Genomic DNA, 13,838 nt, shown 5'->3' with positions numbered 1-13,838 from the left:
GAGAAATAACTACTACTAATAAATACTGTAATAATAAATATAATATCTAAGCATACATTGTGTTTGTTCTTTGACCATATAGGCACTGAAAAACAACCTCATCATGTCATGTTTAAGAATAGTGATCCATTGTGTAAATAATGTTTAACATTTGAACACCTTATTCAAAACTGTTTCTCACATTTTACAACTATTACATACAATGAAACCCAAATGTTTTTTTTTTCAGCCAAACTTTGTTCTCCTGTCGCTTTCCGAGATTAATCAATCAAGCAAAACAGCTTACAGATGATTTATCATATTACACAAACTGCATTGTTTTGACACTGCTGCAGTGAGTCAGTGCTTAATATAGACACTTCGTTACCTGTTCAAAATAATCAGTTAAAAGCCAGCGATTTGAGGAGCATGCGCTGATATTTCAGTTCGTTAGTTTGCGCAACAACAAGAGAACTAATGATTATTCACGTAAACTCCACCCACGGGAACAGTTATTACCGAATATTACTCAACAGGTTTGCAGATCAGCTCTCTATCAGAGATTTTCTTTCGATTTGTTCAGGTGTAAAAATGGCGTCAGGTAAGAAACTATTTGGATACGAATAAATGCAGCCACGTTTCATTGATTTATTATGTATATATGAAATATTAGAAAACATAGAGTTGTTTACTTCATTTAGTTTATTGAATGATATTTCACTTCAGTCTTATATTTATGTTTAATCCATTGGACACCAGGAAGTAACTAAACTTCTGCGTGAGGTTTCTTTTATTATCATTGCCCATGATATTAATATTAATATTTTTGTGTAGGCTATAGATCATGAGTTGAAGTGAAATTTGTAGATGTTCTGAAGTTAAGGAAAATAATAATGTCACCAATCAAATGATTGTTGATCTCAATGATCTGTGATCAGCAGCACACTGTTCTGAACTCAGTTAGTTGGTAAATGCAAACATTGTGAAGTCACAGCTTTTCGGTGCATGCATGCAGGCTTTAATAAATAATTTATAATGGATAAACCATCTGTTCTCTTTCTCTGTATGTCTGTGATTTGTCTTCTCTAGCATCAGCAGACAGACACAGTCCAGAACTGGATCGTCCTAACAGTAAGTAAATGAATTCTGAAATACACTTGTCTGTGAAACCGGGCCTTTGTGTTGTAACTGTAAAAGTAGAGGTTACCCTAAAATGAAAATAATGATTAGTCCCAATATGTTGAGATTTACTAAAAAAAAAAAAAATAAAAAAAAAAAAAAAAAAACCTATGATTGTGAATTACTCGCATATGTGCAGCTTTACCAAAACAGTTAAATTGATCAAGTTAATGTCTCGCTTTATTTGACAAAGAATGTGATGTTGGACAGTGGTTAACTGTTTGATGAGAAAGACCCCCATATTTTTACATGTATAGTTAGACCAATTTCTGCTGTGTAAGAAAATATTAGGCATCATAACATAAACTAAAGCCTCCAAAAAACCACCACAAAACATGTCCGTACAGATCTGGGTCTACAGGTTTTTCTGGTTATTTTTTTTTTAAACATTACTTCTTGTCTTGTGTTAAATCTGCTAATTCTAGGATTTTTTAAATGTTTATATTGTTCACTGATGATTGTGCTGTGCTTTTTTATTGATTTTTCTTTTCAGTTAGTGATGTTCTGCTGGGAAAGAATCAGGAATCTGATCTTAGTGAGAACACAAAAACAGGAAGTGATGGAGGAGGTTTGTTACTCATTATTTTTCATAATAAAGCGATAAGAGTATGATCATGAACTATTTTTTCCTTCAAGAGACAAAATGACAGGGAGAAAAATGAGGGTCACTTTGTGACTCCATGAGATTTTTACAAATCTCTTTTGTTTTGGTTTTAAAATAATTTCTGTGATCGATTGTCGTTTAATTAATCGTTAACTGCAAAATGTCTCTATTGCGTTGACATTCACCAGAATGACAGGATGTGCAAATGGCACTCAAAAAGCCAGCTTCCTCAGCCAAAATAAAAGGGTTTTTAGTCTAAAAGGCTAGTAGCAGGATTGTCAAATAAATAAATGTGATTATCATTTGATAAAATGAAGAGTGTGCGCTGTAGTTAGGCTACTTTTTGGATAATTTTACTTTGTCGGCTGTTTCATATCCTGTTTAACGCACCTTTTACAATGGTATCATGACATTACTAGCATTTAAAATATAATGATCCCAAATGTAACTGCGGCTTGTGGGGCTGTGTTGTACAGTCAGAGAACCAGAACCAGAGCTGTGGCAAGGTACAATTGAGGTGAGGTACAATTGATCTCCTGACTCATTGCGGCCTAGCCCTGATTTGGCCGAGAACAGTCCCTGTTAAATCCTGTTGAATCGTGCTACCTTCTCTCCACTGAACATCCTCTGTGTCCTGCTCCGTCATCGACACACTGTTTGGGCCACCGGAATTTCTGGTTTCCTCCGTGAAAAAGTCAAGTTCAGCTCCATCGACTCCCAGGTCTGGGACAGGAACTTCCAGAGGTGGCCAAACTTCTGAGTCTTTAAACACCCAGCTGTCCTCCAGGGGTTGCCAAGAATGGTATGGTTTGAGCATGTCATGTTGAACGACTTTTACTTTGGTCCTAAGGTTTCTCTGGATCCGGTACACTAAGTCATCCAGATGTCGCAGGATAAAGTTTCTTCCCATAGTCTGGGAGAAACTTCCTGATTTTGAGGCCTCTTTAATGGTCGAGCATTTGCAGCACAACTGGTGCATGTGCAACAGCTAAGTGAAACATCGACTCACATTTTGTACCAATAATACCTGGTCTGCAGCCGAGACTGCATTTGCTCCACACTGAAATGTCCACCCACTGGCCCCTTATGCATCTGGTGCATGACATCTTTCCGGAAAACTCGCAGCAGGATAATATGACTGTAAAACTCAGGGCCCTCATTTAGGTAGTAACATCGTAACAGAATGCCATCCTTTAGGTACAGTCTTTGTCACTGACTTCAATAGGCTTTCATTGCCGGCCTGTAGAGTGACACATCTTCTCAAGAGGGTCGTTCCTTGCTTTCCTTCATCCACCTTTTGATGGGAGTGATATCAGAATCTGCTGCTTGCGCAGTACTCAGTTCTTCAGTAGTCCACCCAGAGAATGAAGAAGTACAGGCAGTGATGGCAGGTTGTACTAACCCCACAAGACTCTGTGGTAACAGCTGCAAGTTCATTATTTACAGGTTTGTTGTCACACTGAACTGCCTGGTGACAGAGCTGAGAGCTAATCAAGGTGGGATTCTCAAGGTTGCAGGGGCAAGTTGATCGGCATGGCCTTTGGGAAAGCACATCAGCATTTTTTTATGACAGCGCCCAGGGTGATGAACAACTTTGAAGTCATACTCCCCAAGCTTCTCGAGCCACGTCCCTCCGGTTCTCTCATTCTTATTAGCCTCTGTAGGTTATTATGGTCTGTGCGTACAGTGAAGGATCTGCCCAGCAGATACTGATGGAAATGTGTTGTGAACTCCACTACCGCTAAAAGTTCTCCCAGTGTGGTGCAGTAATTCTGTTCAGTTGGCGTCAGTGTTAACGAAGATGACATTTTTTGTGATGAAGATGAGACGTTGACGGAGATAAAACTAATATCTGATGATGAAAACTATGACGAAATATATGCTGTGTCTTCTTTAACAAAATGAGACGGGACTATAATGTTATTCGAGGTCCACCGAACATTCAAAATACATCCTATAGGCTACTGTCTTGTCCTTGAAAATGTGTGTCCATCATTGGATTGCAATCGGATAAGAGGCATTCGCATACTAGTCTCAGTATGGGAGCCGCAGTCAATGGATAGACTACCAAAAAGCGAACTAGCGATCTGAAACAATGGCCTTAGCACCCGAAAGGGTAGGAATGATGTGACCAGATGTCCTGTTTTTCCCGGGAGTTACCATTTGTTTTTGCTTAACTTAAAGTTAGTGAAGGTGGGTAGGCGGAATTGCGCTAATAGTGTTTTCTCTTGCACACGTTTAACTTCTTCAGTTCTCATATACAGCATGCGATCAGTTCACAGTGCTCAAATACACATACAGAAGTCCAAATGTCTATCGTTTAGCATATCTCACGTAAATAACAGTTATGGATTAAGAGTTTAAATGAATGTGAACAGGTGTGTGAAAACTGAATGTGTCTCGGTATTACAAATGTACAGTATTTCTAATTAAGTACCTATCCGTGTCATTATAATGGTAACCAACAAAATATGTTAAATATTTTAAGTAAACCTACTAAACCTATCTGAAATTTGTTTAATTTGTATCTCTTTCGTATTTGTCTTCTTATACTGCTTCTTTTTAAAAAATGATTAATTATATATTAAATATAGCCTATATGAACATCTATAATTTTTATGATTTGTTCCCTTTTCACTACTGCCTCTTAAACTCTGCAGACCCGGTACCGGGTCCGAAAATAGCATGCCAGATGTTTGTGTCTCATTTGCATATCCTTCCTTATATGGCATTTGCCCAAAAATGGGTTCATTTGAAAGCTTAGAGTGTTTTCTTTACAAAGAATACCATTAATTGGGGTTTTATGATACATAAAGTAGTCAAATTAAGCTAAGAAATATATTTCCCCCCCCCCATAAATTTCCATCTAACGATTGCGAATACGTTTTCGTAAGAATGTGTATTTAAAATATTTTTCACAAAACAGTCAAGTCATATATCACAAGAAAGCTCTCATTCTCAGGAATCTGATGATGTAGATCATTTTATTGTGTGACAATCACAGATCGAATGATCTTCAACAGAATCGCGATGTAAAATTTCTCACCTTATTATTTATACATTTTGCACCGCTTCAGTCAGCCGCAAACAGCCACGCATACCTATATACTCGATACAATCTTTTAGATTAGAATCTCTTCTTTCAAACAAGACCATTTTTACGTTTCTGCGTGCTTCCATTGCTGAGATATAAAGCGTTTTGTACAAGTGCGCAAAAGCGCTCCAAGGGCTGTATTATTGAAAAGATCTTCAAGTCATATAGACGGGTCTAAATGCCTTTCTTCTGCTATAGACGTCTGACCTCTTTTGTGAAGCGCTATTTGTCCTAATTGCTGTCATTCACAAGTCGTTCCCTCCAATCGAAGCTGTGATTCAGCACCGCAGGGGTGCTGGAACTGGACAGCGACTGCCCACTCGTTTCCGCTCGTCTGACGCGCTGTGGTGTCTGGGAAACTGAGTCTTTGGCTGCTTCTAAACAAAGGACACGCGAGGAAAAACTACAAATGGCCGAATCTCCGGATTTATAATGCATAATATTCATAAAACAAGTTATGGGTGGCCAACTTCGCCGTGGAGAGGTCAGGACGCGCATCTGGTAAGCCTATACGCGTGCTACTCGCTTTCATACATTTGATTCTTTATTCTGAGGCTTGGAAGCTTCGCTAGCAATAAGCTAATATGTTTATTTTCATAACTGTGCAGTGTTCGACCGCATCTCAGTGAATGTACAGTAATCCGTACAGTACTGGGGGAATAAACATAAATTAGTTTGTTGACGCTCCGAAGTTCGCGCAAAAGCTTCGGGGAGCTTGTTTACGCTGTGTCAGAAACGAAACCAACATACACGCTGATAAAAAATCAAAATATGAAATATGAAAGAGACAGGCGAGGTCTCTCAATCTCTACACGATGCAGAATAGACATAAATGAAACGATATGAAGCTGGAGATTGTGGATTCTATTTTAGATTGTGATAGACCAGATATTTTTTTATAATTTTATGCATGTAATTTGACTTATTCTCTTTCAAAGACTGTTCAGAAAACCCACACACAAAAAAAGCACATTGTATTGAGATGGTTCATCATATGTGAAACAACATAAATAATACTATTTGTCACAAACAGCAGCTTTTTATGTAACTTCTGAGTGTTTTCTGTCAAATAATATACAGAGATCACATTATTCCATACTGCAAGTGTGCAAAAGATGACTTCATACTTATTTAGACAAAAATTTTATACAAAAATGGTATTATTCCTTCCTTCAGTTGGAATAGAATAACTTTTGCATAGATTAGGATAGAAAGAAATTTCTGTTTTCCTCTAATAGCTGACAGTTGGAAGAATCACAAGACATTGGTCTGAAGTTGCCAGCCCCTTCAATGCCTGAGTTATACCATTTCAAACTTCAGTTTACACAAATAAAATAAAAAAGCGCCTTGTTTTTTTTCCCTATTTATTATAACACAGACAGCATATATTGTCATTTTTATCAATTTCAACAGTGTTTTATGTAATTTCAAAGGGTTTCCTTTGAAATTATACCAAACTTTCTGAGCTTACACTGTAGCATTAGTATAGGCAGGCATTCAAAATTAGGTAGGAAAATGAAAAACGGAAATCCCCAAAATAGCATTTGTGCTTAATACAGTAGTTCACCCCAAAATGAAAATTGTCATTTATTCATGTTGTTCCAAATTCAATCCTTGATTCAAATTTATCATAAGCTTAATTGATTTGGTCTAAAGAGAGAAAAATTAATGACTATTTTTGTTTGAAGACTACATAAAAAAATATGTTGTTAACTGCAGCTTGACTAAAAGTAATGACTACAAGTATCAACTAAAACTATATAAGACTCAAATGACTAAAATGTGACTAAGACTTTTAAGCATTTTCGTGTCAAGCTAAAGACTAAGACTAAATCAAAAATTACTGTCAAAATTAACACAGGTTGGCGTCAGGCTCCGACGTCCATTTTCTCTCCTTGTTGCGGTTGAGACAGCACATCCCTGATTCTGAAGTTACTGGCATCTGTATCCAGAATAAGATCACTGCTGTCCATAGGGTAGTCAAGGATGGGGGTGGTAGTGAACAGCCCCTTTAACTTAACAATATAAATAGAAATCTAAAATATGTTTCTTTGAAATGTATAGCACAGTACTGAAGGCAGCAACATGTGATAAATAGGGACAGAACAAGAAAGACTGTTAATAATCTTTGATTTCACAGAATGAGCATCCTGTGTGCAGAATGATGAGCTTGAAACAACATGTCACAGTTTCTTAAAAAGAAAATAACTTATAGTCATTTTTGGATTAATGCTTACTGGAGACGCAAACCGGTTCAAACGATTCAGTACGATCTGGTGAACTGGTTCAACCGGTTCACTAAGAAGAATCGGTTATATCAAACGATTCGTTTGACAGACAGCCGTAGCGAAAAGAAGAGTTTATGTAACTGAGCTTTTACGGGTTTGAAACAACATGGGGGTAAGTGATTAATGACAAAAATGTACTTTTTGGGGTGGAGTATCCCTTTAAAGCAGCTACTCCTTTTTCCTCTCTCCCGCAACACAAGGGAAGAACCAATGTATCAGCCAACGATATTTATCAGATGATTTTTCCTCAATTAACAACCATCGGCATATCGGGTATATAAGGAAAAAGGGCGATATAACAAACCAATGGTTTATTAATTAACTATGATTTATTTCCTCTGTGGAAAACAAACAGAGATATATTTCAGATACCAAATATATACCAAATCTTTAATTGTGCCTTTTTAAATCATTATACATGAGAGAACTTCTTTGTTTGCATATAGCTGGAAGCCTAGCACACTCAACAACATAGAAAGAGCAGAAGAGCAATGAGAAACTGGGCATGAACTAATTGGATCTAGCATGTTATCATGACTGGTCAGGTTTTAATATACGGAAAAAAAAAAGAGATTTGAGAGCATGAGGCAAGATTTTTGTTTTCTTAGTCTCTTTACTAATGAAGACAAAGTAGAATTAGAGAAGATCCAGATAATATTTAGCTCATTAATAATGTGCTACACTATGATCCGCATGATTGGTCCAAACACACAAGTGTCTGTGTTGCTGGAGAAATTGGAGCAGATTATTTAGTCAAACAGTGTTTATTTGTTTCTCCACAGAGACATCGATGGAGACACAGATGGAGAAACTGATGAACTCATTAAAGATGTGGCTTCAGTCACAAGGTAATGACCGTAAAATCTGCATTAATTAAACACACTTTTCATGATTGCTGAAGTCTACACACATTTGTGAGACAAAACAGTAAAATTAAATGCAGAGAAACAACATGATTATCACATAATGTTTCTCCATGTTGTATATCTTTAGATTCAAGAGAAAGAGAAGATGAAGTGAGGATTGTTCTTCTGGGAAAAACTGGAGTTGGGAAGAGTTCAACTGGAAACACCATCTTAGGAAGAGAAGTTTTCATATCAGACTTTTCTGAAGAATCTGTCACTAAAGAGTGTCAGAGAGAGACATCTGAAATCAATGGCAGACACATTACTATGATCGACACTCCAGGACTGTTTGATACTGATCTCAGTAATGAAGAAATAAAGAGAGAAATCAGAAACTGCATCCCAATGATCCTGCCTGGACCACATGTGTTTCTCTTACTGATACCATTGGGACGATTCACTCAAGAAGAAGCAAAATCAGTGGAGATCATTCAAGAGATGTTTGGTGAAAACTCTTTAATGTACACCATATGCCGCGTTTCCACCGAAATTACCCGGAACATTTTTACCAGGAACTTTTTTCCCAGGAACCTTTTTCCCCCCAGACCTGTTGCTTTCTGCGTTTCCACCGCGGTGTAAAGTACCGGGTAGATTAGGCAAATGACTGGTGACGTAGGTCTGCGCGCGTTTCTCAATACAAAGTACCTCTGATTTAAAAAAACAAAAAAAAAAAAGTACGCTGATTTTGGACGTGCATCCTCTGTAATTAGTTCAGACTTTGTGCATTCGACTGGGGAGTGTGATGTCTGCAACTACGCAAGTCCGGTAAATCTATAAACAGCAGCGTAACTATATACTATATATATATATATGATACTTGATAACTTCAATCAGCTCGTCTTGGCTACTGCAATTTTCCCTACTGTATATTTACAATAAAACGAAATATGATATCAAATACCACTGCCTCCTTTCGTTTTCATTTAAGCATAATAACAACTGCAGAAATGTACTTAGGTCAGGGAAATGTGTATATGCAGCCATTACAATGAAAGAAATATTATATAGACTTGCCTTTTTTATTTTCATTTTAACATATAGATAAATTGAATACAGACCAAAGAAAACCTCTTAGATTTACCCCGCAGCTGAATTATATTTTATGTTTAACCACTAAAGACACATCAGAGCCAGCGGCGCATATCAGAAGGTCTATCCCAGGAGAGGCTGCTCTCTGCGGATACATGAGGACTGAGCTCCCGCTGATTGAGTGGAGCTCACCGTCTACGAGATCGGCGAAACACATTTTTAAATAGGCGCTGTCTTTATAAATAAACCATAGATTTGAGTTTTAAACAACTACATTCTCACCTGAAATACTTTTAAAATTACATTTCATGACACAATAACAGTAATATTTGAAAATTATCCGAATAAATGGTGGTTGAACTCAACCAATGCTGCGTGAACTCAGATCGCTTTGGCTACTGCAATTTTCCCCTCAGTATATTTACAATAAAACGAAATAGGATATAAAATACCACTGCCTCCTTTCATTTTCATTTAAACATAATAACAGCTGCAGAAATGTACTTAGTTCAGGGATAAGTGTAACGTTATATACAGCCATTACAATGAAAGAAATATTATATAGACTTGCCTTTTTATTTTCATTTTTACATATAGATAAATTGAATACAGACCAAAGAAAACCTGTTAGATTTACCCCGCAGCTGAATTATATGTTATGTTTTAACCAATAAAGACACATCAGAGCCAGCGGCGCATATCAGAAGGTCTATCCCAGGAGAGGCTGCTCTCTGCGGATACATGAGGACTGAGCTCCCGCTGATTGAGTGGAGCTCACCGTCTCAGAGATCGGCGAAACACATTTTTAAATAGGCGCTGTCTTTATAAATAAACAACAGATTTGAGTTTCAAACAACTACATTCTCGCCTGAAATACTTTTAAAATTACATTTCATGACACAATAACAGTAATATTTTGAAAATGTTGATCCGAATAAATGGTGGTTGAACTCAACCAATGCTGCGTGAACTCAACCAATCAGCATGTTTAGCGCCAAAGTCCCGCCCCCGAAAGTTCCGGAACTTTAAAAAAGTACCACCTCGCCAGCAGGGACTTTCTGGGGGGCATTTTTTTACCCGGAACTTTTATTTAGTTCCTGGTTCCTGCGGTGGAAACACACCAAGTACCGGACCAAGTCCCTAGTTCCTGGGTAAAGTTCCTGCGGTGGAAACGCGGCTATAGTGCTCTTCACCAGAGGAGATGATCTGAATGAAAAAACTATTGAACAGTATCTGGCAGATCCTGGATCTGGCCTTAAAATCCTGATTGATGAGTGTGGAAACAGATTCCATGTGTTCAATAATAAAGAGACTAGAGACCAAACACAGGTGACTGAACTACTCCAGAAGATAGACAACATGGTGAAAGAGAACGGAGGGAGTTACTACTCATGTAAGATGTTCAGAGAGATGGAGAGAGAAATACAGAAGAAAATACTGATGGAGAGCGTCAGAGAAAGAGAAGAGATGAAGATGATCATGGAGAAAGAAAGACAGAATTATGAGAGAGAGAAAAAGAGAAAAGAAGAAGAACTTAGAGAGAGAGAAGAACAATATAAAAGAGAGATTAAAGACATAGAGGAACAAGAAAGAAAGATTCGAGAGGAGCTGAAGAGAGAACGAGAGGAATGGGAGAAACAAATACAACAGGAAAGACAAAGAAGAGAAGAAGAGGAAGAGAAATGGAGAAATATAGTTAAGGAAACACGTGATGAATATGATCAGAAACTTAAACTAGAGAGAGAGATAAGTGAGAGAAAGGAAGAAGAACTTCAGTTCAAACACGAAGAAGAGAAAGAGAGAATGAAGATAGAGATGGAGAAAAAAACACAGAATTATGAAAAAGAGAATAGAAGAAGAATTTAGAGAGAGAGAAGAACAATATAAAAGAGAGATTAAAGACATAGAGGAACGAGACAGAAAGATACGAGAGGAGCTAAAGAGAGAACGAGAGGAATGGGAGAAACAGAAACAACAGGAACGACAAAAAGAAGAAGAGGCATTTAGAGAGAGAGAAGAACAATATAAAAGAGAGATTAAAGAAAGAAAGGAACAAGAGAGAAAGATACGTGAGGAGATGGAGAGACAACAAGAGGAATGGGAGAAACAGAAACAACAGGAACGAAAAAGAAGAGAAGAAGAGGAGAAAGAAAGAGGTAGATTCTTTTAACTTTATACAGAAACTCATTTGAACTTTATACAGAACTTTATACAGAGGCTCAGCACACTAACTGTAAGTCAAAACAATAACCAACTCATTTTGACAACAATGTCAAACAGTGTAAACAATGCTTTTATTGCACTATAGGTTTTTTCAGGAGTTTATGTGGTTGAAAGAATAATTAAGGAGTTATAATTAATAATAATTTGAATGTATCTGATTCAAAGTTATGTTTCTAATAATTTGGTAATGTCAGGTATTGGTAAGGGAGGAACTCAGGTGCAGACAGGGATTCTCAAACAAAGGGTTTATTACAAAAAGGGGAAAACAAAACCCACGAGGGGGAAAACACGGAGCAAGGTAAAGACTAAATAACTAAAACAGGACTGGACTGACAAGATAAACAAGGACTCTAAATACTAACTATGAACACTCACGGTAATACAAGGACTTCAGCGGGTACAGCACAATCTCACACACAATCACAATTGTAGGACACGGTTGAGGTACAATCACAATGACAATGAACCGACGCAAGACAGAGCACACTTGGAGACCTAAATAGGGGAAACAATCAAGACACGACAGGTGGCACAGATGGGACAATCAAGACACGACTAGGTTAACAAGGGGGGCGGGGCAAGGGAACGAGACAACACAAGCACATGGCCCAAAGACAAGGCCATGCGCTTGTACACAAAACAAGGGTCTGTCATGATCCTGCCTCAAGACTAGGAAAAATCAAGGACACGAGGGCAGGATCATGACAGAACCCCTCCCTTAAGGAGCGGCTTCCAGACGCTCCTCAAGGGAACATCAAACACGGGACATGACTGACATGACAGACTGGGACACAGACACAAACCAACAAGACATGACTAATAATAACAAAGGCAAACATGAAAACACAATGGCAGGGTTAGGGTGACATAACAAAAAAAACAAACAGGGAAGGGGGGGGGGGCGGGACCACAAAGTTCATGGGGGGCAGACCAGGGTGAGTGGGTGGGGCAGGAGTTTTAGAAGGACAGGACGAAGGCTGACGACGGGGGGTACGGGCAGGTCTGGGTGGTGAGGGGCGGGGAGGGGTCTCGGGACAACTGACAGGGGACATGATAGGAGCAGACAAGGGACGCGGGGCAACACTTACGGGACGCGGGGCAAGACTTACGGGACGCGGGGAGACGACAGCTGGACACGGGGGGACAACATCTACTGGACATGGGACGACAACATCTACTGGACACGGGACATCTACGGGACACGGGGCAACATCTACTGGACACGGGGGGACAACAGGACACGGGACATCTACGGGACACGGGGCCACATCAACAGGATACATGACTTCATCAGCAGGACACGGGGCAACACTCACGGGACACGGGGAGACGACATCTACGGGACACGGGGAGACGACATCAGGACACTCGGGATTTCTGGGGACAGGGTCTGAGGACAAGACAGGACTGACGGGGACTTCTAGGATACGGACAAGACTAGACAAATAATCAGAAAAGGCTTTAGCCGCTAAGACAATTGGCATCTCCTTACGAGATGAGATACACTGAACTAAAGTCTTTGCTGCAGAGTCGGCCGCGGCACTCTCCTGCGCTCTCACGACTGCCGACTTGCATACTGCCCTCTTCTTTGCCGGCTCGGGCATGCCAGCGCTCACCGCTGCTGGCTCGGACACGCTCACCGCTGCTGGCTCGGGCCCGCCAGCGCTCACCGCTGCTGGCACGGGCACGCCAGCTCTCACCGCTGCTGGCACGGGCACGCTAGCTCTCACCGCTGCTGGCACGGGCACGCCAGCGCTCTCCGCTGCTGGCACGGGCACGCCCACCGCTGCTGGCACGGGCACGCCAGCGCTCTCCGCTGCTGGCACGGGCACGCCAGCGCTCTCCGCTGCTGGCACGGGCACGCCAGCGCTCTCCGCTGCTGGCACGGGCACGCCAGCGCTCTCCGCTGCTGGCACGGGCACGCCAGCGCTCTCCGCTGCTGGCACGGGCACGCCAGCGCTCTCCGCTGCTGGCACTGGAGGAGACAGGGTCACAGGACCGGCAGGCCCCCTCTTCCTCCTCTTCCTCCTTGGGCGCGGTGCAGAGGCCACAGCTGGGTCAGAGGCGGGTTGGGGGAGTTTGGTCTCGGGCAGGGCAGTCTCGGACGCCGAAGACTCAGAAGTTGACTCCCATGAAAACCGTCTCCCTCGTTTCATGGGGAGACTGCTGGCTGAGGAGGGCACCTCAGGACTCTGGGAGGGGCTTGCCTGACCCCCCAGGGTTGCCACGGCCAGGACACGACCCTCCGGGATCGCCGGCAGCTGGGTAGGTAGGGACCTCTGGGGCTCCTCCTCTCGCCCGCTCACGCCGGAACGACCTCCCCTGGTCCCCCGGAACACCACAAGGCGAGAGCCCTCAAAACAATCTCGCTGGCTGGCTGATGCCATCCAGCATTGCCTCCTGTCTGCTGAGTTCCTTGGTGGTCGGTTCATTCTGTCAGGTATTGGTAAGGGAGGAACTCAGGTGCAGACAGGGATTCTCAAACAAAGGGTTTATTACAAAAAGGGGAAAACAAAACCCACGAGGGGGAAAACACG

General features: G+C 40.8%; 2 protein-coding genes across 2 annotated transcripts; one reads left to right on the top strand and one right to left on the bottom strand.

Moving 5' to 3' along the window:
• The first annotated feature begins 570 nt into the window (after positions 1-570).
• LOC127987965 (GTPase IMAP family member 7-like) lies at positions 571-10,944 on the top strand. The gene is made up of 6 exons (XM_052590429.1): positions 571-580; positions 1,069-1,110; positions 1,652-1,726; positions 7,927-7,992; positions 8,138-8,521; positions 10,262-10,944. Exons 1-6 carry the CDS (start codon positions 571-573, stop codon positions 10,942-10,944), a joined length of 1,260 nt encoding a protein of 419 aa, XP_052446389.1.
• A 550-nt stretch (positions 10,945-11,494) lies between these two features.
• On the bottom strand, positions 11,495-12,937 carry LOC127987606 (protein diaphanous homolog 1-like). The gene is made up of 2 exons (XM_052589981.1): positions 12,614-12,937; positions 11,495-12,514 (listed from the first exon to the last, which is right to left on the bottom strand). The coding sequence occupies exons 1-2, from the start codon at positions 12,903-12,905 to the stop codon at positions 12,159-12,161; spliced, it is 648 nt and encodes a 215-aa protein (XP_052445941.1). The 5' UTR covers positions 12,906-12,937; the 3' UTR covers positions 11,495-12,158.
• Positions 12,938-13,838: the final 901 nt, after the last annotated feature.

This window comes from Carassius gibelio, chromosome B22 (genome assembly GCF_023724105.1).
Source record: "Carassius gibelio isolate Cgi1373 ecotype wild population from Czech Republic chromosome B22, carGib1.2-hapl.c, whole genome shotgun sequence".
NCBI classification, from domain to species: Eukaryota; Metazoa; Chordata; class Actinopteri; order Cypriniformes; family Cyprinidae; genus Carassius; species Carassius gibelio.
Note: the sequence above shows the minus strand (reverse complement) of the source record. Positions and strands in the feature narration are given on the sequence as shown.

Excerpts from the sequence above, each read along its gene's own strand:
- LOC127987606 (XM_052589981.1), bottom strand. The coding sequence starts at position 12,905 with ATGCCCGAGCCGGCAAAGAAGAGGGCAGTATGCAAGTCGGCAGTCGTG. Across the intron at positions 12,515-12,613 it reads CGTCTCCCCGTGTCCCGTGA|ATGTTGCCCCGTGTCCCGTA; the intron begins GTGTTGCCCCGT and ends CGTGTCCAGTAG.
- LOC127987965 (XM_052590429.1), top strand. Across the intron at positions 1,111-1,651 it reads AGAACTGGATCGTCCTAACA|TTAGTGATGTTCTGCTGGGA; the intron begins GTAAGTAAATGA and ends TTTTCTTTTCAG. Across the intron at positions 7,993-8,137 it reads GATGTGGCTTCAGTCACAAG|ATTCAAGAGAAAGAGAAGAT; the intron begins GTAATGACCGTA and ends GTATATCTTTAG.